We start from the raw sequence: 25,221 nt of genomic DNA, 5'->3' as shown, positions 1-25,221 counted from the left end.
CTAGAAATAGAGGGCTTCCCTGGTGGCGCAGTGGTTGAGAGTCCGCCTGCCGATGCAGGGGACACGGGTTCGTGCCCGGGTCCGGGAGGACCCATGTGCCGCGGAGCGGCTGGGACCGTGAGCCATGGCCGCTGAGCCTGCGCGTCCGGAGCCTGTGCTCCACAACGGGAGAGGCCACAACAGTGAGAGGCCCGCATACCACAAAAAAAATAAAAAACTAGAAATAGAACTACCATATGACCTAGCAGTCCCACTACTGGGCATATACCCTAAGAAAACCATAATTCAAAACGAGTCATGTACCCCAATGTTCATTGTAGCTCTATTTACAATAGCCAGGACATGGAAGCAACCTAAGTGTCCGTCGACAGATGAATGGATAAAGACGATGTGGCACATATATACAATGGAATATTACTCAGCCATAGAAAAACAAGTGACTATTATTTAATAACTATTGTTCTAATTACTGTTTAATAACTATTAAATAATTTGTTGATGGGATCATTTATTTCAAATTCTAGTTGACGGAAGACAATTATGCTTTCTTTTGATACCTCATATCTCCATTTTTAGTGAGAAGAATACTAAGGTTTCATATATAGTTCAATGATTTAAGAAGTGAAAGTCTTAGAATAGTTTTTATTTTCATAAATTTCAGGAACACCTGGCTAAGTTACTGTGTACTATTCTCTTTTATTTACTGAACATTAATTGAAGGCCCATTAGGGGCCATGCATTGCCTTGGACACTGGGAACAACGTGGTGAACAAGACGGATGTTGTCCTTGCCCTCGTGGTGCTTACATTCTACTGGTTCGACAAATACCAAACAGCAAGTGCTGTGATGGATATAGACGGCTATGATGGAGAATACCTGGGCTGATTCTGCATACAAAGTGGTGACGTTTAAGCTGAGATCTGAAGTATAAGGAGGGAGTCAGGCCAAGCGCAGAAAAAAGAAGAGGCACTGAAATGAGGAAGAACTTGAGGTGTTCCAGGAACAGAGAGGAGGCCAGGGTATCTAGATTCCAGTGAAAAGGGGGGCATATGTCATGAAGGGAGATTGAAAAGTTAGGTGTGGGCCTGATTATACATGCTTTTGAGGACTTAAAAACTTTCGAATCAGCAGTAGGAAGTAGATGAATGGTTTCAAGCAGGAGACTGATGTGTTCGGGTTTGTAAGAAGCTCATTCTGGTTATTGTGTGGCTGCAACATGAGAATGTTGGTGCAAGAGTGGACGTGGGAAACTGGGTGGAAGAGTGTTGTATCCACCCCAGCTCAGATGAAGGTGGTGGCAGTAATGACAGAAAAGAATAGATGGAATAGCTGTATTTTTGTGTGGAAACTGACAGATTTTGGATCAGGTCCGCGGTAAGAAAGAGGAACGAATCAAGGATGACACCCAGGTTTTGGTTGTAGGAAATGATCGAGAGTTGTGTCACATACTGAGATGGAAAAGACAGAAGGAAGAACAGGTTTGTGGGAGAAAATCAAGAGTTTTACTTTGGCTGCATTAAGTTTGAAATGCCTAGAATACATTCAGGTGGGGATGTCCATAGGCTATATAAGAGATGTCTGGGCTGGCGATATAAAATTGGGGATTATCAGCTCATAGATGGTATTTATAGCCATGCAAATTGATAAGGTCACCTTATGGGAGAGTTTCAGATTTCCAAGGTATGCTACATGAAAACGCAATTTTTAGGGCCATTCTTGCAGTGTGAGCCCATCATTTTTGTATACGTGCCTGTGAGTATAAATGCATAGAAGAGGTGGTAGAATGGTGATCAGCATAGGCAATAGTTAGCACTGAGGAGAAAGGGACATGAGACGTGGGGGTAAAGGAGGACGTATACAGCATACAGTGTGCTGAGCATTGTGGTAAGTATTCACTTATTCAATTCTTATAAGAAGTCTTTAAGTATTTAACTTATCCCTGTTTTACAAGTGAGGAAACTTTCATTACCCTGTAATTAAGACAGTTTTGGACAAGCACACTTGTGAATGAATTTTGAATGATCCATCTGTTGGTCAGATATTGACAGCTAACGACCTAGGTAGGGCTTCCTCTTGGAATTGGGGACAGGGCCGTCTTTTTGTGCTCTCCCTACTTCTCCTAGCCCCTTCTTTTGCTCTCCTTTGGGTTGGTAAAAATGAAAAGAGTAGAGACTTTTTCATAAGTTTAAATAAATCTCAAGGGTAGTTTGAGGGGCCTGGGTAGAGAGTTCAGCAGCTGGGAAAGCATGTGTGAGCAGCTACTTTGTGTGATTGCCAGTAGAGGATGTGACAGGTTAATTCTATGTCCATGAATCTGGACTTTGAACAACAGCTGGCCCAGGTGATCTCTCCATCCTGCAGGGCCTTTCGTAGCAGGATGAGATGGGACCGTATTTTACTGCTCATTCAGAACCTTGATCATTCATGAATATGAGTCATGCTGAGTAAAACGCTGAAGTCTTTCAATCTTTAGAGGAGTAATGATGTAAATCCATCGCATTCTTCCTAATAATACTGAAAATCAGATGATAGCTTAGAATAAAATGCAATTGGAGGAAGAAAAACAACCTTAATTAGTTCAAAGCCCCATGATATTAGGATGGCAGCAGTACCTCAGAGGATTACTGACTAAAATCCATTGAACTCTGAGAATTCCCTCACAGGATAATCTATTCAGACCATCATATTTTTCTATGCATGCTTATGTATTATATATTTTTTCGTTAGTGCAGCTGTTCTCATGTTGCAGACCTTGCACATTATGTGGATTTGAGCCATAAATATCTTGGACTTGTCCCGCCCTTCCCCACCCCCATGAAAGTTTGCTGCAGAGCTTTTCAGTCTACAGTTTGGGTCCCCCGGGTCATGTGAGCTAGGCCAACTGAAGATCTGCATAATGAATTTTTAGGATGCAGTTAGTCTGACATCTCATCAGCTGAAACTTTAAAATATTTGCTATATTCTTTGTGTGAAGTTTTATCTTTATTTTTGCAGAAATGGTGCAGTGTCTAGTGGTGTTTGTAAATTGCCTCTTTTTTTCCAGGTGAAAATAGAGTTTTATTATTATTATAACTTGCGATTACGGTATGTGTGTAGAGAAAGCCGTTTGGAGAAGCAAGCCTCTTTCTCTAATGGGCCAGGCAGAGCCGGCGTTGTTTTGTTTCTTGAATTTACCTCAAGGGGGCAACAAACACTTTACTTTCGGATAAAAATTTTTATGGGATTTGAGCCTTCATTGCAACAAATATCATGAATGGCTCTCGGGAAGTAGTAAAAGTACAATCTGGGAGTCATGAAACCATCCATAAATGCTACACTGAATCCTGCCAACCCACATTCGACGTGTTTTGCTTTTTACTCCTGGTCTCTATACTTTTATGAGATTATCTGGAAAAAGCCAATTTCTGGTATCTTGTTTGCTTTGTTGAGGTAAATTTTTACTGCCAATTCCCTATAATAGAGTTGGTATTTGTTTTTCAGGGAAGCTTTGTATAATTTGAAGAAATAGTTGTCTGGTTTGTATTATAGAGACATAGAAAACTATTTTCAAATGTTGACATCTTTGCAAAATGTAGAGCAGCCCAGAGATACTGTGTTTTGAACATAACGTTTTCTTCAAAATTTTTGGATGAGATATTTACTTTGCCGTTCTCTAAGTTCTCTTGCGCAGAGGGTATTCATGAAAATTGTTTGGGTTACCCAGCGTGACCCACCTCTCTCAGAGGTAAGGTGATGAATTTCATGTTTATTTTACTAGTAGTTGATACTAGTACAACTACACAGATGTAATACTGACTTTGACAAGCTTAGCATAGGTGGGGTGTTTTTTGTTGTTGTTTTTAATAAATTTATTTATTTTATTTATTTATTTTTGGCGGCGTTGGGTCTTCGTTGCTGCGCGCAGGCTTTCTCTAGTTGCAGCGAGCGGGAGCTGCTCTTTGTTGCGGTGTGCGGGCTTCTCATTGCGGTGGCTTTTCTCTTTGCAGAGCAAGGGCTCTAGGCGTGCGGGCTTCAGTAGTTGTGGCATGTGGACTCAGTAGTTGTGGCTTGTGGGCTCTAGAGCGCAGCCTCAGTAGTTGTGACACACGGGCTTAGTTGCTCTGCGGCAGGTGGATCTTCCCGGACCAGGGCTTGAACCTGTGTCCCCTGCATTGGCAGGTGGATTCTCAACCACTGCGCCATCAGGGAAGTCCCTAGGTGGGTTTTTTTTTTTAATATTAATTTTAAATTAAGTTAAAAGTTACATATTGTGACAGATGAGTCAACCATGTTTAAGGTTAAAAGTCTTTGTTCGAATTAGTGTCAAGTTCTACTATCAGCTCAAGTGTGTCTCTGCTTTGCTATTGTGTGTGCCATCTGGTTAAAACTCTTAAAAGATTAAGAGTTAGGGTAAGGAAAAGCCCTAACAAGGTGAACTTGGTTGTTATTTATGGCAGGTTAGTAACAAGCAGTATGTTATATCCTTGCAGATGGAAACATTGGAAAGCTGAGTGAACAGAGAGGTCAAGGACAAAGCAGGTATGATTTCTGTGAAGGCTCATTAAATCAAGCAAAGTGATAATCACTCATTACTATCAGCTAGACTGAGACTGCAGTAATCTCCAGAGATCATCAATTACTGGTGACTATCATCCTCTAAAAATCATAGCTCTGGAGGTGAAAAGGACCAGCAGTGGGATCTGAGTCACCCGTTCACCAGAATGCAAATGTTGCCAAATATCTCAAAACAACCTTTTAAAATGGTTTTATTCCTTTTTAATCAGCCTTGCCCAGAAGCAGTTTTGCATTCAATTTTTAATGCTCCTTGGCTGTTTTCACAAGATGCAATTTAAAAGGGTAGTTACCCACCAAGAAGTAGGTGAGTCATACCTTCTCCCTGTGGAATTTTTAATTCAGTTCTGTTCCTTCCTCTTTTTTTCCCCCTCCATCAATGACTTTAAATCCTCCAACTATGTCCTTCTGTGTCTTGGAGAAACTAGAGTGCTAGGTAATGCTGGGTCCCAGGCCCAGAAACTAATTTCATAGACTTGCAGAGGAATGAAGAAAGCAAAGCAACCTAAGAAGGCCTGAAAGTGGCCATCTCCTGCCTTGCTGCCCTGGCCTTATTTCTGGCAGGCCTCAGAACCTCTTGCATGTCTGGACTTTGGCTCTAATACCCTCCCCATCCCCGCCCCTCACTTCATATTGTTGATCACTTTTACTTTCTTCCTTGGTAATCAGATTTTCGTAGATGGTGACCAGGATCCTCAACATTGGCAGTCCAACCTAGGATACAATCTTAGTCATCATAAAAAGAGGTGATATTAGTTGTTTTTCTTCCAACATTTTATTTGAAACAAACAAAAATTGAAAGAATTTTCCAGTGAACATCCCATACCTGTCACCGAGGTTCTACTGTGTTTGCTTTATCACATACTTATCCAACTAGCCATTCCTCTATCAACCCATCAATCCTTCTTTTTATTTTTTTAAGACATTTCAAAGCAGGCTGCAGACTTCAGTACCCTTCTCCCCGAATACGTGCATTTGCACATCGTTAGCTACTTCACTGTTTGTAATATTTTCTTTTCAAGTAAATTTACATACTGTGAAATGCACAGGTCTTATGGGTACTCTTTGATGAGTTCTAACAAATGCATATACCTGTGCAACAAAATCATACTAAGATATAGAACATTACCATCATCCCAGAAAGTTTCCTCCTGTCTACTCCCAGTAAATCCTCACCTGCACCTCCCAGAAGCAGCAGTCTTCTCTTTTTTTCCTTTCATAGATTAGTTTTGCCTGTTCTAAAACGTCATATGAATGGAACCATATAGCACATACTCTTTAGTGTAAGGCGTCTTTCACCGAGCGTTATATTTAGAGATTCATCCACGTTGGGTATTTCAGTAGCTGTTACCTTTTTAGTGCTGGGTAGGATTCTGTTATATGCATAGAGCACAGTTTGTTTATCCATTCTATTGATGGATAGCTGGGCTGTTTCCAGTTTGTAGTTATTATGATAAAACTTCAGTGAACATACTTATATAAGTCTTTTTGTGAATATATGTATTTATTTCTCTTGGGTAATAACTAGAAGTGGAATTGCTACATCATATGTTTAGTTTTGAAATTGCCAGACATTTTCCCAAAGTGGTTGTACCATTTTTACTCCTACGAGTAATGTATGAGTGTTCATTTGTTCCACGTCCTCACCAGCATAAGGTGTTGTCAGTCTTTGTAAGTTTAGCTATTCTAGTGGGTGTGTTGTGGGTTTAGTTGTGGTTTTAATTTGCATTTTTCTGATGACTAATGATGTTGAGCACTTTATTACGTGCTTATGCTTTCTATATATATTTCCTTTGTGAAGTGTGTGTTAAAATCTTTTGCACATTTTTTATTGGGCTATTATATATCCTGGATTCTAGTCCTTTGTTAGATCTATATTTTACAAATACGAAAACCCAGTCTGTGGCTTGAGTGTTCATTATGTTAATGTATTTGAGCAGAGTATTTTGTCTTGGTAAAGTCTAATTTGCAGTTTTTTCTTTCATAATTACTGCTTTTTGTATTATCTCTAACAAACCTTTGCCTACTCACAAGGCAAAAAGATATTTTCCTGTGTTCTCTTCTAGTTATTGTTTTAGCCTTTGTATTTACCTTTCATACGTAGGCTTATGATCCATCTTGATTTAATATTTTATATATAGTGTGAGGTAGGAGTCAAGGTTTCTTTTTTTCCATATACATACCTAATTGTTTCAACAATTCTTGTTTTAAAACTTCCCTTTCCTATATAGATTGTATTGGCACCTTTGTCAAAAATCAATTGGCTAGGGCTTCCCTGTTGGCACAGTGGTTAAGAATCCACCTGCCAATGCAGAGACGTGGGTTCGAGTCCTGGTCCCAGAAGATCCCACATGCCGTGGAGCAACTAAGCCCATGCACCACAACTACTGAGCCTGCGCTCTAGAGCTCACAAGCCACAACTACTGAAGCCCGTGCGCCTAGAGCCCATGCTCCGCAATGAGAGAAGCCACCGCAATGAGAGGCCAGCACACCACAACGAAGAGTAGTCCCCACTCGCTGCAACTAGAGAAAACCCACGCGCAGCAACAAAGACCCCGTGCAGCCAAAAATAAATAAAATAATTTTTTAAAAAATCAATTGGCTATATAAATTTGGGACTGTACTCTCTTCTGTTCCGTTGATGTGTTTTTGTCTTTATGCCAGTACCACAGTCCTGATTACTGTAGTTTTATACCTTTAAGTAGTATAAGTCTTCTAACTCTGTCACTGTTTTTCAAGATTGCTCTGGATATTTTAGGTGCTTTGCCTTTCTATATAAAGTTTATGCTTATGAATTTCTATTAAAAAGTGTGATAGCCATATTAACAAACTGAAGGATAAAAACCATATGATCATCGCAATAGATGCAGAAAAAGCTTTCAACAAAATTCAACACCCATTTATGATAAACACTCTCCAGAAAGTGGGCATAGAGGGAACCTACCTCAACATAATAAAGGCCATATATGACAAACCCACAGCCAACATAGTTCTCAATGGTGAAAAACTGAAACCATTTCCTCTAAGATCAGGAACGAGACAAGGTTGCCCACTATCACCGCTGTTGTTCAACATAGTTTTGCAAGTTTTAGCCACAGCAATCAGAGAAGAAAAATAAATAAAAGGAATCCAAATCGGAAAAGAAGACTTAAAACTGTCACTGTTTACAGATGACAAGATACTATACATAGAGAATCCTAAAGATGCTACCAGAAAACTACTAGAGCTAATCAGTGAATTTGGTAAAGTAGCAGGATACAAAATTAATGCACAGAAATCTCTTGCATTCCTATACACTAAAGATGAAAAATCTGTAGGAGAAATTAAAGAAACAGTCCCATTTACCGTTGCAACAAAAAGAATAAAATACCTAGGAATAAATCTTCCTAAGGAGACAAAACACCTGTTTGCAGAAAACTATAAGACACTGATGAAAGAAATTAAAGGTAATACAGACAGATGGAGAGATATACCATGTTCCTGGATTGGAAGAATCAACATTGTGAAAATGACTGTACTACCCAAAGCAATCTACAGATTCAGTGTAATCCCTGTCAAGCTACCAATGGCATTTTTCACAGAACTAGAACAAAAAATTTTACAATTTCTATGGAAACAGAAAAGACCCTGAACAGCAGAAGTAATCTTGAGAAAGAAAAACAGAGCTGGAGCAATCAGGCTCCCTGACTTAAGACGATACTACAAGGCTACAGTAATCAAGACAGTATGGGTGGGAGGGAGATGCAAGAGGGAGGGGATATGGGGATATATGTATACATATAGCTGAGTCACTTTGTTATACTCAGAAACTAACACAACATTGTAAAGCAATTATACTCCAATAAAGATGTTAAAAAAAGAAAAAAGACAGTATGGTACTGGCACAAAAACAGAAATATAGATCCATGGAACAGAATAGAAAGCCCAGAGATAAACCCACGCACGTATGGTCACTGTATCTTTGACAAAGGAGGCAAGAATATAAAATGGAGAAAAGATAGCCTGTTCAATAAGTGATGCAGGGAAGACTGGAGAGCTACATGTAAAAGAATGAAATTAGAATACTTCCTAACACCATACATAGAAATAAACTCAAAATGGATTAAAGGGCTTCCCTCGTGGCGCAGTGGTTGAGAGTCCACCTGCCGATGCAGGGGACGTGGGTTCGTGCCCCGGTCTGGGAAAATCCCATGTGCCGCGGAGCAGCTAGGCCAGTGAGCCATGGCCGCTAAGTCTGCGCATCTGGAGCCTGTGCTCCACAACAGGAGAGGCCACAACAGTGAGAGGCCCGCGTACCGCAAAAAAAAAAAAAAAGATTAAAGACCTAAATGTAAGGCCAGACACTATAAAACTCTTAGAGGAAAACATAGGCAGAACACTCTATGACATAAATCACAGCAAGATCCTTTTTGATCCACCTCCTAGAGAAATGGAAATGAGAACAAAAATAAACAATGGGACCTAATGAAACTTGAAGCTTTTGCACAGCAAAGGAAACCATAAACAAGACAATAAGACAACCCCCCGAATGGGAGAAAATATTTGCAAACGAAGCAACTGACAAAGGATTTATCTACAAAATATCCAAGCAGCTCATGCAGCTCAATATCCAGAAAACAAGCAGCCCAATCCAAAAATGAGCAGAAGACCTAAATAGACTTTTCTCCAAAAAAGATATACAGATTGCCAACAAACACATGAAAGGGTGCTCAGTTGTCACTAATCGTTAGAGAAATGCAAATCAAAACCACAACGAGGTATCACCTCACTCTGGTCAGAATGGCCATTATCAAAAAGTCTACAAACAATAAATGCTGGAGAGGGTGTGAAGAAAAGGGAACCCTTTTGCACTGTTGGTGGGAATGTAAATTGTTACAGCTGCTATGGAGAACAGTATGGAGGTTCCTTAAAAAACTAAAAATGGAACTACCATATGACCTAGCAGTCCCACTACTGGGCATATACCCTGAGAAAACCATAATTCAGAAAGAGACATGTACCACAATGTTCATTGCAGCACTGTTTACAATAGCCAGGACATGGAAGCAACCTAAGTGTCCATCGACAGATGAATGGATAAAGATGTGGCACGTATATACAATGGAATATTACTCAGCCAAAAAAGAAGTGAAGTTGAGTTATTTGTAGTGAGGTGGATGGACCTAGAGTGTGTCATACAGAGTGGAGTAAGTCAGAAAGAGAAAACCAAATGTTGTATGCTAACATATATATGGAATCTAAAAAAGAAAAAAAAAAGGGTTCAGATGAACCTAGGGGTAGGACAGGAGTAAAGACGCAGACGTAGAGAGTGAACTGGAGGACACGGGGAGGGGGAAGGGTAAGCTGGGATGAAGTGAAAGAGTAGCATTGACATATATACACTACCAAATGTAAAATAGATAGCTAGTAGGAAGCAGCTGCGTAGCACAGGGAGATCAGCTCGGTGCTTTGTGACCACCTAGCAGGGTGAAATGGGGGGGGTGGGAGGGAGGCGCAAGAGGGAGGGGATATGGGGATGTAAGTATACATATAACTAATTCACTTTGTTATACAGCAGAAACTAACACAGCATTGTAAAGCAATTATACTCCAATAAAGATGTTAAGAAAAATAAGTAAAAAATAAAAAGTGTGATAGGATTGGGAATGTGTTTAAACTATAGAAGAATTTTGAGAAAATTACCATTTAATATATTGTTTTCCAGTTTTTGAACATAGTCTATCTCCTGGTTTCCTTAAGTGTTTTTTAATTTCTCTTAGCAGTCTTCAGTTTGGATATTTTGTAAGCTTTTTGTTAAATTTATTCCAAAGTATTTTGTTGATGCTATATTAAATGAAATTTTTAAAAATTGTATTTTCAAATTGTTTGCAGCTAGTATCTAGATACATGGTTGATTTTTGTATATTAACCTTATATCATATGACCCTACTATAAATTCACTACTTAGTTCTAAAAGTTGTTTTTGTAAATTTGCTGGGATTTTCTTCAAAAACAATCATATAATCTGCAAATACAGTGAGTTTTAATTTTTCCGTTTGGATTTGCATGCTTTTCTTTTTCTTGCCATATTGCAACGGCTAGGACATTCTGTACAGTGTTAAATAGAAGTGGTGAGAGTGAGTCTCTCTGTCTTATTCCCAGTAATACAGGGAAAACAATATTGCAGTGTTAAGTATAGTGTTACTTGTGAGTTTTTTTGTAGATACCTTTATCAGATGGAAGAATTTTGCTAAGAGTTTTTATCATTAACTCATTTGTCTAATGATTTCTCTGTATTTAAATGATCATATGATTTTCCTCCTTTATTCTGATAATATATAGTACTTTGATTGATCTTTTAATGTTAAACTAACCTTGCATTCCTAAGATAAACCCTATTTGGTCAAAATGTATTTTTCTTTTTATATATCACTGGATTCACCTTTCTAATACTTTGTAAAGGATTTTTTTCATGAGGGATGGTGGTTTGTGATTTCCTTTTATGTAACTTCTTTGTCAGGTTTTGGTTTTAGTGTTATGCCGGCCCTATAAAACAACTTATGAAGTGTTTCCTCCTCTATTTTCTGAAAGAGTTCATGTAAGATGAATATTATTTTTTCTGTAAGTGTTTGCTAGTACTCAACAGTAAAACTATCCAAGACTGGAGTTTCTTTATGGGAGGGTCTTAGATGATTAATTCAATTCCTTTAATAGATAAAGGGATATTCAAATTTTCTGTTTCTTCTGTGTCCATTTTGGTAAATTATACTTTTCAAGGAATTTGTTTTATCCAGATTGTCAAACTTTTTGGTATTAAGTTGTTCATAATGTTCCCTTATTTTGTCTTTAATGTCTGTAGGATGTTAGTGATCATCCCTCCTTCACTCCTGATATTGATTACCTGTGTTCTCTCTTTTTTTTCTTTATTAGTCTAGTTAAGGTTTATCAAATTTTGTTCTTTGTAAAGAATTAACTTTTGGTTTTGTTTATGTCCTCTACTTAATATATTTCTGCTTTTATTTTTATTATCATCTTCTACTTGCTTTGGATTTCCTTTGCTCTTTCTATGCTAAAGTAAGGTATAGAAACTTATCACTATAGACCTTTCTTCTTTTCTAATAAGTATTTAAAGCTTTAAAGTTTTCCCCTAAGCACTGCTTTGGCTGAATCCCACAAATTTTAATATGTTGTATTTTAATTATTATTCAGTTCAAAATGTTTCCTAAAATTCTTTGTATTTTGATCCATGGATTATATACAAATGGATGGTTTAATTTCTAAATTTCTAAAAACTTGGAGTTTTTCTTGATTTCTTAATGTCATTGATTTCTAATTTAATTCCATATTGGTCAGAGAGGGTCTATTCTATACAATTTCAGTTTCTTGAAGTTTTTTTATTGAGGCTTATCTTGTGGCTCAGCATATATGGTCTGTCTTGGTGAACAAACTATGTATATTTGATAGAATGTGTATTCTGCAGTTGTTGGATGTAATGTTCTATAAATATCAATTCAGTCAAAGTGGTAGATAGTGTTGTTCAGATGGTCCTTGTCTTGGGGTTGGTTTGTTTTGTTTTCTGTGTAGTTCTATCAGTTGCTAAGAGAGATTAAAATATCCAACTATGATTGAAGAATTATCTATTTCTCCCTTTAGTTATATTAGTTTTTACTTCATTTATTTTGAAGATCTGCTCTGAGGAGTATGCACATTTATGATTGATATGTTTTCCTGGTATTTGAACTTTTTATCAATATGAAGTTACCTTTTTATCATTATGAAATGTCCTTTCTTTCTGGTCTTGAAGTTTCCTTTTATTGATGTTAAATTAGACATTACAGCTTTTACATACTTAACTGTTTTCCCTATGTAGTATCTTTTTCCATCCATTTACTTTCCACCCATATGTGTCTCTGCATTGAAACTATGTTTCTTTTAACAGTCTAGTTGGCAGTTTTATGGAAGTCTACAGTAGTTGAGTCTTGTTTTTTTATCCATTTTGACAATGTCTGCCTTTTAATTGGAATGTTTAATCTGTTAACATTAGATACCATTAATATTTGCATCTACCAATTTAGTCACTCCCTCACTTTGGTTTTCAGTAGCCAAGAGTAACGGTTTTACTGCATACCATTATTGTCTAATTCTGTGCAATGCATTTTTTCTATATCCTTTAATAGGGAATGTCTTCTTAAGAGAGAGGGTCTGTCATACCTAACACAATTCCTTGAGGAGAGAAGGTATAGTAAGTCCCCTACATACGAACCTTCAAGTTGCGAACTTTCAAAGATGTGAACATGCGTTTGCATGTCCAGTCATGTAAGTTAGTTCATGTGTCTGGCATTATCTGTAAAAGTTGGTTACCTAGGCTAATTTTGTTGGACTTACGAACAAATTGGACTTACGTATGTGCTCTTGGAATGGAACTCGTTTGTATGTAGGGGACTTACTGTACTTAAAAAACATTGTTAAATGAGTGCAGTGGGAAGAACTGTGCATTAAAAATTAGGTTGCAGACTTATTTCTGTTGTTATCTTACATTATTAATGAGGAGGCAGGACTATATTATTTCTAAAGTTACTTCTTACTGTGACATTGTATGCTTTGAAGATTTCTACTGTAATGGGAATTTTTATCTAAAAGATGTGCTCGGGGGCTTTCCCTGGTGGCGCAGTGGTTGAGGGTCCGCCTGCCGTTGCAGGGGACACAGGTTTGTGCCCCGGTATGGGAGGATCCCACATGCCGCGGAGCGGCTGGTCCCGTGAGCCGTGGCCGCTGGGCCTGTGAGTCCGGAGCCTGTGCTCCGTGACGGGAGAGGCCACGGCAGTGAGAGGCCCGCGTACTGCAAAAAAAATAAAAATAAATAATAATAATAAAAGATGTGCTCGAAGGTTATTTTTCATCTAGCAGTCACTTTCTGACAATGACAACTTTTCTATAATGCATTTATGTGTATAGCCCTTAAATTTGAATGTGAATACAATATTAAAAATGTGTAATAACCATGATTTTTTTTTCTATTAATAGTACATTGATGTTGGCTCTTCAGCTGTCTGATTAGGAGTATAAAATGGTAGCATTCTTGTTGGCTACTGAAAGAATCAAAACCCAAACTGTCATGGGTTGTTTTTCATATATCTTAAACCTTGTCAACTAGCATGATAAGGGACCAAAGGTCCCTGATTACTCTCTAAGCTATGTTACCAGGTGAGTTTTTCATAGGTTGTACTCATTTAAAAATTGAACTTCTGTTCCTGTCTGTTTCCTCAGTTTGTGTTGCGCAGAACCTTATGTTATAGACCGTCTTGACATAACTGCCAATATCCAGGAAGCAAACTTGACCACCATCTCAAAAGGGAAAAGATAGTTATTTTAAAATTCTCAAACATTCAACTCAGTCATTCTTAAGTTTGGAATATCACTAGCACAGCATTATACAGAACATAAAATTTTGTTGAGATATTTTCCAGATATGATTATAGCCCCCGCACCACCCTGCCCCCCGCCAAAAAAGCATGTGTTCTGTGGTACTACTGAGGAATTACACCAATAACTCCAGATGTTGTTTGGCAAGTCAAAAAAATCTTTGGCTGTCCAAAGAAGTTTATAAATTCTACTTACTCATTTTGAGACTGCAGATGCAAAAGAGAGTTTGTACATTGTGATTAATGAAGATCAATATTTAATCTACATATTACAAATATTTACGTTGTGATTTGGTTTGAGCAGGTTGAGTTTGAGGTAGAGGGATGTCCATGTAGGAAAGGGTCCATAAACCTCTCAGAAATTTGGGCTTAGACCTCTAGTGAGATTTCACACAGGAAATCTAAAGTAAGACACATCCAACTTAATTAATGACAGAGGTTTTAGAGAGGACTTCAGGAGATTAATAGTAATCAGAAGTGTTCTTTGATGCCACAGCCTTCTTGGAGCGAATCAGAAACCGTTTACAGGAGATAATAAAGAGACCTTCACATCGTCTTTCTTCCGTGTCCCCCTGGTTGGGACCTTAGTGTGAAGGGACAGTAAGTAATAACAATAGATGTCACTTTTATAGGTCACTTTCTTCCTTCCAGAAATAGAAGCATGCTTTCCAAGAAATCATTTCTATCCAGTTATATATCTGCCACTTCTGGCTCTTTGTTCTTAAGTGGTTCTTGGTTTTAGCTGTGGGTCTTATCCCTACAGCTAGACTGTTGAGCATCTCTGGGACAAGAACTACTGTATCTTTACTTTCTGTAGATCACCTGGCCTAGTGTTCAGCAACTTTTAGGGTTAACTATTTGCAAGAGGAAAGGTAACCAGTAGAATTAGTTAGAGGCTGCTATGGGAGTAGAGAGAGACCTCCTATGTCTTCGGTTATGCCTCATTCATTTACTCATTCTTCATATTTGTAATTTTTATATTGAAGGAGAGTTTTTAGTGCTGAAGCCCTTACCTCTAAATGTATACGAGCCTACTGCCTTCCAGAAGCTTCCTGTCTAGGTGGATAGACAGACATAGCCACAAATAACAAGACAAACTCCATTCGGAGTAGGGGCAAGGTATGTTAGGGATGAGAGCGCAGAATTACTTAGAGGCGCTGGGAAGATGTCATGGCAGGAGAAATGTATTTGAACTTTGTTTTGAAGTCTGGGTAGCGTTTGGTTTTTATTTGCTTTTATGTTCCCAGGTTATTGTCCCATCTCCCACCCCCTCCTAGCCCCAACCCCCCAGTTAAAAAATAAATGCTGTCGGCATAAGTTATTGGCTTAAATTATGCTTCACAGAGAACATCAGCATCTTTTATAGTTGATGCCACTCCTATGGCATACAGAAAAGTGTAGGATTCAGCATAGCCCCACAGTGGTGGCATTTAGGCTTATTTAAAATGACCCTATAATGCCACAAAAAGAGAAGTGGAATTGGAATCAGAAGACCTGGGTCCAAGTCCTGACTTTGTCTCTTAGAAGCTCATGATCACGGTTGGAAATTTTGGTACATTTCCTAAACGCCTAAGAATTTAACAAGTCTGCCTCTCCCCGCTCCCCAATGGTATGGTAATTGAACTCGGTAGTGAATGAGAGCCACACTGTCGGATGGCTGTCTAAACAGTGTGGTGGGTTATAGCAGGCCATAAAATGCCAGCGCAGACATTTTGCTTAGATTAGTTGACAGCCTTTGTGAACATATTTGCAATATTTTAAAAAACCAATCATACTGATATCTTTACATCTCCCTTTAATGAAGAGGCAAGAATTAGTGATATGTAGAACTAAATATAGCATTAACAAAAATCCTTTTAAAAATGACCTTATGCTGTATAAGATGACCTTATATTCTGTTCTTTAGAAAATACTCCATTGTTTTTGCTCAAATTTCATAGGTATTTCTGCTTAATTGCTTTTCAGATGAAAATACAATTCTGAAAGAAAGATAGTGGTAAATAGAAAATACTGGCTTTTAAAAACGAGTTATTTTTTGTTCCTCCATTTCTGCTCCTGCAAAAGGTAATGACATTTTCCCCAAGAGGAAAGACACTTTTGAAATGGAGTTAAATTATTGTTTGCAAATAAGGTTTGCCTCTGTCCTGTACTACATTCTAACTACTTATGAAGAGACCTTATCATCCTCGCAGCAGCTTTCTCTATCAGTCTTGCTTGGGCCTTTGATGATCTGTGCAATAGAGATTAGCTAGTGGATTTCTCTTTCCTCTAGATGAATTCCCATCTGTGCAGTTGCCTGTCCTCTAGTTTTAGTATTGCTAGGTACTGTTGTGCTGCCAACTTTGCTGATAACTTAATGGCATCTTTTTAGGAAATACTGTGGGTTGTTTTTTTGTTTTGTTTTGTTTGTTTGTGTTTACTTATTTATTTATTGGCTGCGCCTTGCGGCACATAGGATCTTTGTTCCCTGACCAGGGATTGAACCCGTGCCGCCAGCATTGGGAACATGGAGTCTTAACCACTGGACCACCAAGGAAGTCCCAGGAAATACTGTGGGTTTTATAAAAATATCAGTTAATAGAGAGGTTTTATGATACAATTTTGGAATGCCTGATTGTAAAATTTGTTAAATATACTCAAAACTTAGAGTTTTCCGCTTTTTGGTTTTTTCAGCTGTCATGCAATATGCTTTCTCCATAATACATTAGTGTTTTCTTTTTTTTAAATTTTTTTAAGTATTTATTTATTTTATTTGGCTGAGTCGGGTCTTGGCTATAGCACACAAGATCCTCGTTGCAGCACGCAGGATCTTTTTTGTTGTGGCGCACAGGCTTCCCTCTAGTTGTGGGGGCACAGGCTCCAGAGCATGCAGGCTCAGTAGTTGTGGCTCGCGGGCTCTAGAGCGCAGGCTCAGTAGTTGTGGTGCACGGGCTTAGTTGCCCCTCGGCATGTGGGATCTTAGTTCCCCCAACCAAGGATCAAACCCACGTCCCCTGAACTGGAAGGCAGATTCCTAACCACTGGACCACCAGGAAAGTCCCTTAATATTTTAAAACAATGGTTTTCTCCAAACACAATAATTGGTATTCAAAGAAGGTGAGTTACATGTATTCTGCATGCCTTGGGACCCACCTGTTTGAGAGGCATGAGTCTTTCTGATCTGATTGTTTCAGAGAAGCTAGCTGTCAGAGGCAAGATTTGATAAGATCTGTGCCCTTTTTTGTCTTATGATTCATCGTTTAGTAACTATAGACTAGTTGTTTACCTTTGGTTCTTGCTGCCTGTAGTAATCCTATATAAAACCTTAGGAATAGGGTAATAGAGTAAACACTTTGAACGTCTAGAGTGAAAGACTTCAGAATCAGTCCTTCAGTTCAGTGATTCGTAACCTTCTTAATAATTATTATTAAATTAGATAAGTCAGTTTTATTGACAATTATGAATTGTCAGTAATAAATGAACTTAAAGGAGAACAGTAGTTACAAAACTATGGAAATTTTATGATTTTTATTTTTCAAGAAAAAAAGCTATGAACTTCTTTGGAAACACGAAATTAAGTGGCAAAAAAAGGCTTCCCTCACCCTGCCCGAAGAATTGAGAAAGTTGTAGAAGGGTACACTGAGAAGAATTATTTCGTTCTAGGAGAAGTTGAAGAGAGGACAGATCTGATGTCCCATGCTGAATTGTCCAAGCCATGTGATAGAGTGAAACACAGGGTAGTATTTTTGAAGTCAGACAGACCTACCTTCAAATCCTGACTTGGATTTTATGAGCTCTGTACCCTTGGACAAAGTATTTAATCACTTTAGGAACTTCAGTTTCTTTATCTGTAAAATGGGGATAATAAGACATACTTCATAGAGCTAACGGGAGCATTCAGTGCGTGTGGAGTATATAGTGCAGTGCTTGGCCGCAGTGGCCTCTAGGTAATGATTCCTATTCCATCGCATCAGCAGACCACTTAGCAAGTCATTTTCCTCTTCTAGATTCTAGCTTGAATCTAAAGTGGTACTCATGGGCTTCCCGGGTGGCGCAGTGGTTGAGAATCCGCCTGCCAATGCAGGGGACATGGGTTCGAGTCCTGGGCTGGGAAGATCCCACATGCCGCGGAGCAGCTAAGCCCGTGCGCCACAACTACTGAGCTTGTGCTCTAGAGCCCGTGAGCCACAGCTACTGAGGCCCATGCGCCAGGAGCTCGTGCTCCACAACAGGAGAAGCCACTGCAGTGAGAAGCCCACACACTGCAACGAAGAGCAGCCCCCGCTCGCCACAACTAGAGAAACCCTGCACGCAGCAACGAAGACCCCAACGCAGCCAAAATAAATAAATAAATAAATTTAAAATGGTCCTCACTACTCTGATATCTGGTTTTAGTGAAGGAGAAAAATGATTCCTAATTTTGTAAGTTGTTGCTAAGATTAATAGGCTTGACAAAAAGACTTGTGGGTATAGAAGACATTTCATCTGAATTATTCCTATGATCATTATGCATACCCTCCCTTCCCCCCTCTTTTGTTTTCTTTTATTTAACATAACTCTAAAATATGGAGTGGGAAATATATAATGCAGATGGTTTTCACTTCCATGAAAAATCGTTGCTAGGAATTGAAAATTAGGGTTCTCACAGTTGAAATCCCTGCTTTCAAGGAGATTATGGCTGCAGCACACTGAGGAGAATAATAATGATAATGGTGATGATAACATTACTTTGTGCTGGCTCAGTCACGTCAGTCCCATGAGGTATAGCTACTATTATCCTCATTTTGCAGATAATGAAACCGAAGCACAGGGAGGTTAATAACTTTCCTGTTTGCATAGTTAGGAAATAGCAGAGCCAGGATTTGAACTCAGATAGTCTGGCTCCAGAGCCCATGCTCTTTTTTTTTTTTTTAACTTTTTAAATATTTATTTATTTTATTTATTTTTGGCTGAATTGGGTCTTCGTTGCTGCGCGTGGGCTTTTTCTAGTTGCTGTGAGCGGGGGCTACTCTTCGTTGCGGTGTGCGGGCTTCTTATTGCAGTGGCTTCTCTTGTTGCAGAGCACGGGCTCTAGGCACACGGGCTTCAGTAGTTGTGGCACGCAGGCTCAGTAGTTGTGACTCGTGGGCTCTAGAGCGCAGGCTCAGTAGTTGAGGCGCACGGGCTTAGTTGCTCCGTGGCATGTGGGATCTTCCCAGACCAGGGTTCGAACCCGTGTCCCCTGCATTGGCAGGCGGATTCTTAACCACTGCACCACCAGGGAAGTCCGAGCCCATGCTCTTAACCACTGGGTTAGAGCCGGGAGGACAAAAGGAAGACATCCTTTAAATGACAGCAGATGTCCTAAAGCTTTGGCAAGTTGTTTACTTTTCGATTTTACTCTACAGGTATTCTGAGAGAAGCCTCACAAAGTGCATCGGAATTACTATTGAGACCAGACCAGATTATTGCATGAAGCGGCATTTAAGTGATATGTTGACTTATGGCTGCACAAGGCTGGAGATTGGGGTGCAGAGTGTCTATGAGGATGTGGCCAGAGATACCAACCGGTAAGACGGTGCAGATGATCTTGCACAAGGCTTCCTTTTCCCCCACCGATTGGATCTGTGTTACTACCCATCTGACAGGGAGAGGTCTAGGAATTCCTCCTATTCATTCTTCTGTCTGTGCTCTTAATTCCATCTCCTCCTTCCTTGATTTTCGGTCTTTGTTTACTGGCTTTTTTCCAGTAGTCTATAAACATGCTCATCTCTCTTCCAATTCTTGCGATAAGTAGCCTTTCCCATATGGAAAGCAGAGGGCAGGGCTCAAGGTTAGTAGTTTAAAGCATGAGAGAAGGCCAAGGAGAATAGGAACAAAGAAAAGGGTTTGAACAAGAAGGAAACTAGTGTGAGATTTAAGAGATTAGTTTTGGTGAAGCAAAGCCAGTTGGTAGGGTAGTGAAAGAAAGGCTGGTGAGGTGATGGGTATAAACTTTGAGAAATTTGGGAGTCTAAGGAAGGAAAGAAATAAGGGTTGATAGAGCCATATGAAGTTCTCTTCCCTCCAGAAATAAAGGCAGGCTTCAGGGAGTAAGTGTGTGTTGAGTTGGACCTTAAAGGCTGCTTCACTTTAATAGGATTTGGGTAGACATGGCAGAGGGTTGTGCTCAGAGAAGGAAGTAAAGGGAAACTAGGGAAACACATGGGTCAGCATCTTAGCAACAACCAGGAAGAGTGCCAGGCTAAGGAGGGCGGATGCTTCCCGTTAGGTAATAGAGGTCTATTAAATATTTTGCACAGGAAGAGTCAGATGGATATCAAGCTTGAGAAAGATCAGCCTGCATAGGATGCGTTCTTGTCGGGGAAGCCTTGAACCGGGAACGCTGGTAGGGCTGCTGCAGTAACGAAGGCTACACCAGAGAGGTACCTTGGGGGTGGAAGGAGTCTCTGGAAGGTCAGGGAAGCTTTTTGAAGAAAGTGACATCGAAGCTGAGACTTACAGGAAGAGTCTGAGTTAGTCAGGTGGGGAAGAGGCAGAGTTTTTCAGGCAGAAAGAAGAGTACGAGCAAGCTCCTGAGGATAGGAGCACATGGCACATTTCGGGAAATTGGAGTGGTTTCATTTGGTGGGAGTGTGGAGCGTGAGGTAGGAGCGTGGTAAGAGGTGAGGCTGAAAGGGTCAGCAGGATGGCCAGACCATGGGGCGCCTTAGAAGTCAACCCAGCAAGTTTGGGCTTTAATCCAAGGCCCGGCTGCAAGCTAACTTGTGATCAAGACATATCTGCATTTTATTTTATTTATTTATTTATTTTAAAAAATTCGTTTTTTATTTTATTTATTTATTTTTGGCTGCATCAGGTCTCAGTTGCGGCACACAGGCTCCTTGTTATGGTGCACGGGCTTCTCTCTATTTGTGGCGTGCCGGTTTTCTCTTCTCTAGTTGTGCACGGGCTCTGTAGTTTGAGGCATGCGGGCTCTAGTTGAGGTGCACGGGCCCAGCTGACCTGCGACATGTGGAATCTCAGTTCCCTGACCAGGGATTGCACCCGCGTCCCCTGCATTGGAAGGCGGATTCTTTACCACTGGACCAGCAGGGAAGTCCTGGGGATCACAGTGTGAGGGTGGACTAAGGAGACCAAGCTAGAAGCAAGGTCAGTTCAGAGGCTGCTGCGGTAATTTAAGCAGGAAATGATGTCCTGAAAAGCAGTGTTCGGTGACTGAGTGGGAATGAGGGTAAGAGAGAATGGGAAATAGTGAGGCTTGGAGGGAAGATTAGTTTCATTTTGAATAAACTAAGTTTTAGATACTTGTGGGACAACTGGTTGAAGGTTTGCTTTAGAGCGGGCTGTCCAGCAGAACATTCTGCAGTGACTGAAATGTTCTGCACCCGCACTGTCCACTGTGATAGCACAACCGAGGAATTGAATTTTTCATCTGAATTAATTTAAAGATAAACTTGAATAACCACGTGTGCCTCGTGACTCTAATATTGTACAGTGCAGCATTAGAGTATTGGATATTTGGGCGTGGTGTCAGAAGAGAGGCCTGGCCCAGTCATATAGATTGAGAAGTCATTAGCAAAAAGAGATTAGAGGGGCTTCCCTGGTGGCACAGTGGTTGAGAGTCCGCCTGCCGATGCAGGGGACACAGGTTCGTGCCCCGGTCTGGGAGGATCCCACATGCCGCGGAGCGGCTGGGCCCGTGAGCCATGGCCGCTGAGCCTGCGCGTCCGGATCCGCAACGGGAGAGACCACAACAGTGAGAGGCCTGCGTACCGTAAAAAAAAAAAAAAGAGAGAGAGATTAGAGATGGAAGCCATGGAAATGGATGGGAACCTTCAGAGAGTGGGAAGGAGTCCATGGTTTGTAGGATTCTTTGGTGGTGAATGGGAATGGCTAGGTGGTGAAAGGATTGACACAGGGCTTCAGTCTTTAGTAGCCCCAAACTATTATTCGGGCTTGCTTCTTACTTGAATGTGGCACTAGAATGTTAAGATGATTTATACAGCTGGCCCCAAATGATTCTGCCTTGTCACTAAACCATTCTCTCTTCTTACTTTTTTTTTTAGGGCCCTCCAACCCACCAGAGTGAAATCTACTTTGTGTATAGATATATCTCTCCCTCCCTCCCTCCCTCCCTCCCTCCCTCTCCCTCTCCCTCTCCCTCTCCCTCTCCCCCTCCCTCTCCCTCCCCCTCTCCCCCTCTCCCCCTCTCCCCCTCTCCCCCTCTCTCCCTCTCTCCCTCTCCCCCTCTCCCCCCTCTCTCTCTCCCCTCTCTCTCCCCTCTCTTTCCCCCCTCCCTCCCTTTCTTTCTCCAAATGAAATTATTTGTTAAAAGATTTTTAAAGGAAAGAGCATAACAAGATGCTGCTCCTGCATGGTTTTGGGCTCATTATTCTTGTTTTTAACCTAGATATTTACATTAGCAAGCTTATTTTGGCCGATGATGCTAAATCAAATAATTTTAGTGTATATTAACTCCTGTGACCTCAGTCACTTACTGTCAGAACTTTGAGTAAGTGCATAAGGGAATTTCTGAGAAATATCTCAGAAGTAAAATTATTTTTTTCCAGGCCTTCTCAGAGGTGGAGATGTAAAAATGACTTTCTAAGATTTCTTTTTCCCCAACCATATTCTTCATTATAGAGCTACTGTTACCTGTCTCAGAGATTGTTTTCCCTCTATTCCTTGTACTCACCTTGTTGCCCATTTATTTGTGTAACAGGTAGTGAATTTTCTTCTTCAGGGGCCACACTGTGAAGGCGGTATGTGAGTCCTTTCACCTGGCCAAAGATTCTGGTTTCAAAGTTGTGGCTCATATGATGCCCGATCTGCCAAATGTGGGACTAGAGAGAGACATTGAACAATTTACAGTAAGTGTTACCTTAAACCAGGCTACTTGAGAATGCCTCTGCATGCTGCTTCTACCCTCTCTGCTCTTTGATTATTTACTGTTGATTTTTTTCCCATTATTAAAGCAAGACATTCTCATTATGACACAGTGAAGAAAGAGGAGTCACTCACAGCCCCGACACCAAATAAAACTCTAACATGTCAGTATACTCCCAGGACTTTTTTATACTTAGGATTTTTTAGGGGATGAGGTGGGTGATACATAGATACACAAAGATATACTTACGTATATGATAGGTAATTATTTTAATAGCTTTTTCACTTAACATTATAGCAAGCATTTATTCCTGTTATAGCCTGGTCTCTGTTAAAAGGTTAACATATTTAAATATCCACTTAATTTCCATTGAACAAATATGCCATACTTTGCTTAACCACTTCCAGTTTTTTTAATTGAAGATATTATCAGTTTTTGATATTATAAATAGACTGCACATCAACAAATTTTACGCCTGTAATTTTTTGTAGTATTTAGGGTTATTTCTTTAGGACAAATTCCCTGGAGTAGAATTATCAGGTAAAGGTATAACTACTTTAAGAATCTCACCATATTACTTAGTTGTTTTTCCTAGGGTTGTAACAACTTATACTCATTTCAGCAGGGTTATCTTTTTCCCAAAATAATTCTCTCCTATGTATGTATTTTCTACATACATACATATATATATATATATATATATACACACACACACATATACAATATTTTATCTTCGTTAATTTGATGGATAAAAGTGCCGTTTCAACTTGTATTTTGTAATTATAAGTAATGTATTTTTCAGGTTTGTATTTAATAAGTATAATTCTTTTTGGAATTGTGTATTTTTGTCCTCTGACCAGTTACTCTATTGGATATGAATATTTTTAATATTAATTATATGGACTTTCTAGGTAATAACATTATGGATTGTTTTTTATATTTGTTAAAAATATTTCCCCCAACCTATCCTTGACCTTTTGTTTCTGTTGTCAAATCTTATTTACTTACTTACTTTCTTAGTGATGATTTCTTAAGATACTTCTAAGCTTAGAACTGCCTTTCTCGTACAGCATTTCATTAAACAGTGGAAGAAAATATTCTGTTTTCCTCTAGCCTTTCTGTTCTTTGAATTTTAATACCTAGCTCTGGGGTTCATTTGTTTCTTTGTTTGTTTGTTTGTTTTTACTCTATCACATGTTAGCTTGATTCATGTTAGCTTTGTCTTGGGAAATGAGATTGCTCAAAACGCTTTTTTCCTTCAGATTCTCAAATAGGGAAAGTGGCTTAAGGATATCCTTTTAGAGAAGAGAATGAAAATATTTATCAAGTTATTTCATCCACAAAATTGCTTTTATTTTGCTCTGTTTATTAGAACAATAGAATTCATCATGCCTTATTTGTGAAGTTAATAATTATTTCCTTTTAAAAAGTTTATTGTTTCTAAGCCAATGAATTACAAATAAAAGCCTATTTTATAAGACAGCATTAATTCACAGATGTTATTAATTCCCCCATATTGACTATGTAATAGATTTTGAGTCTAGTATCTTCCCCTCAGTAGTACTAGCCAGGCACCCAGACTTCAAGCCTAAAAGGCACCTGAAACACACTTTTCTTTAGCACAGCTCCTAGGTGGGCCAGTGGTATAACCAGAATTCATAACTTTAAGTGCCCTTGGAAAAAATATGTCAAGTAATAGCAAATAGCTGAGTCTTAAAGTTCATTTTCTTAGTGTCTTCAAAATAAAGAATAGTTCAGAAATAATATTGCAAAGACAGCCCTTCATGTAAACGGATTTATCTGCTTGTTTATAATCTTTTCAAAGAAACCTACAGGGAATGTGAGCAGACCATATGCCTTTTCTAACTGCATCCCAGCAAATGAGTAATAAAATAGAGCTAAAATGTGAAATCTGATTTCTCTCTAGAGAAAAATTCTTGAAAAATTAATCTATAGATGGTCTTAAATATTTTTACAAATCAATTAAAAAGAAAAAGACATGGGCTTCCCTGGTGGCGTAGTGGTTGAGAGTCTGCCTACTGATGCAGGGGACACGGGTTTGTGCCCCGGTACGGGAAGATCCCACATGCTGCGGAGCAGCTAGGCCTGTGAGCCATGGCCGCTGAGCCTGCGCGTCCGGAGCCTGTGCTCCGCAACGGGAGAGGCCACAACAGTGAGAGGCCCGCCTACCGCAAAAAAAAAAAGACAGACCACCTAATAGGAGAATGGGAAAAAAAAAAACTTGAACAAACACTTCACAGATAGGATATTCAAATATTCAGTAAAACTATTTAAAAGTTCTCAAAGTCATTTATCTTCAAAGAAATGAAATTTAAAACTACAATGCATGGCTACTGTATACTCATCAGAATAGCTAAGAATAGCTAAAATGAAAAAAGACAATATCAAGTGTTGGTAAGA

At 39.4% G+C, this 25,221-nt stretch overlaps 1 protein-coding gene across 1 annotated transcript in view; it reads left to right on the top strand.

The window, feature by feature from the left end:
* ELP3 (elongator acetyltransferase complex subunit 3) overlaps positions 1 to 25,221 on the top strand; it is a 112,778-nt gene that overhangs the window by 26,512 nt on the left and 61,045 nt on the right. The window contains exons 8-9 of the mRNA XM_004270701.4: positions 19,319 to 19,480; positions 22,657 to 22,783. Coding sequence (XP_004270749.1) covers positions 19,319 to 19,480; positions 22,657 to 22,783 — 289 coding nt within the window. The remainder of the gene's footprint in view (positions 1 to 19,318; positions 19,481 to 22,656; positions 22,784 to 25,221) is intronic.

Source organism: Orcinus orca, chromosome 6, assembly GCF_937001465.1.
Source record: "Orcinus orca chromosome 6, mOrcOrc1.1, whole genome shotgun sequence".
NCBI lineage: Eukaryota > Metazoa > Chordata > Mammalia > Artiodactyla > Delphinidae > Orcinus > Orcinus orca.
The sequence above is the reverse complement of the archived record's forward strand: the minus strand, read 5'-3'. Positions and strand labels throughout refer to the sequence as shown.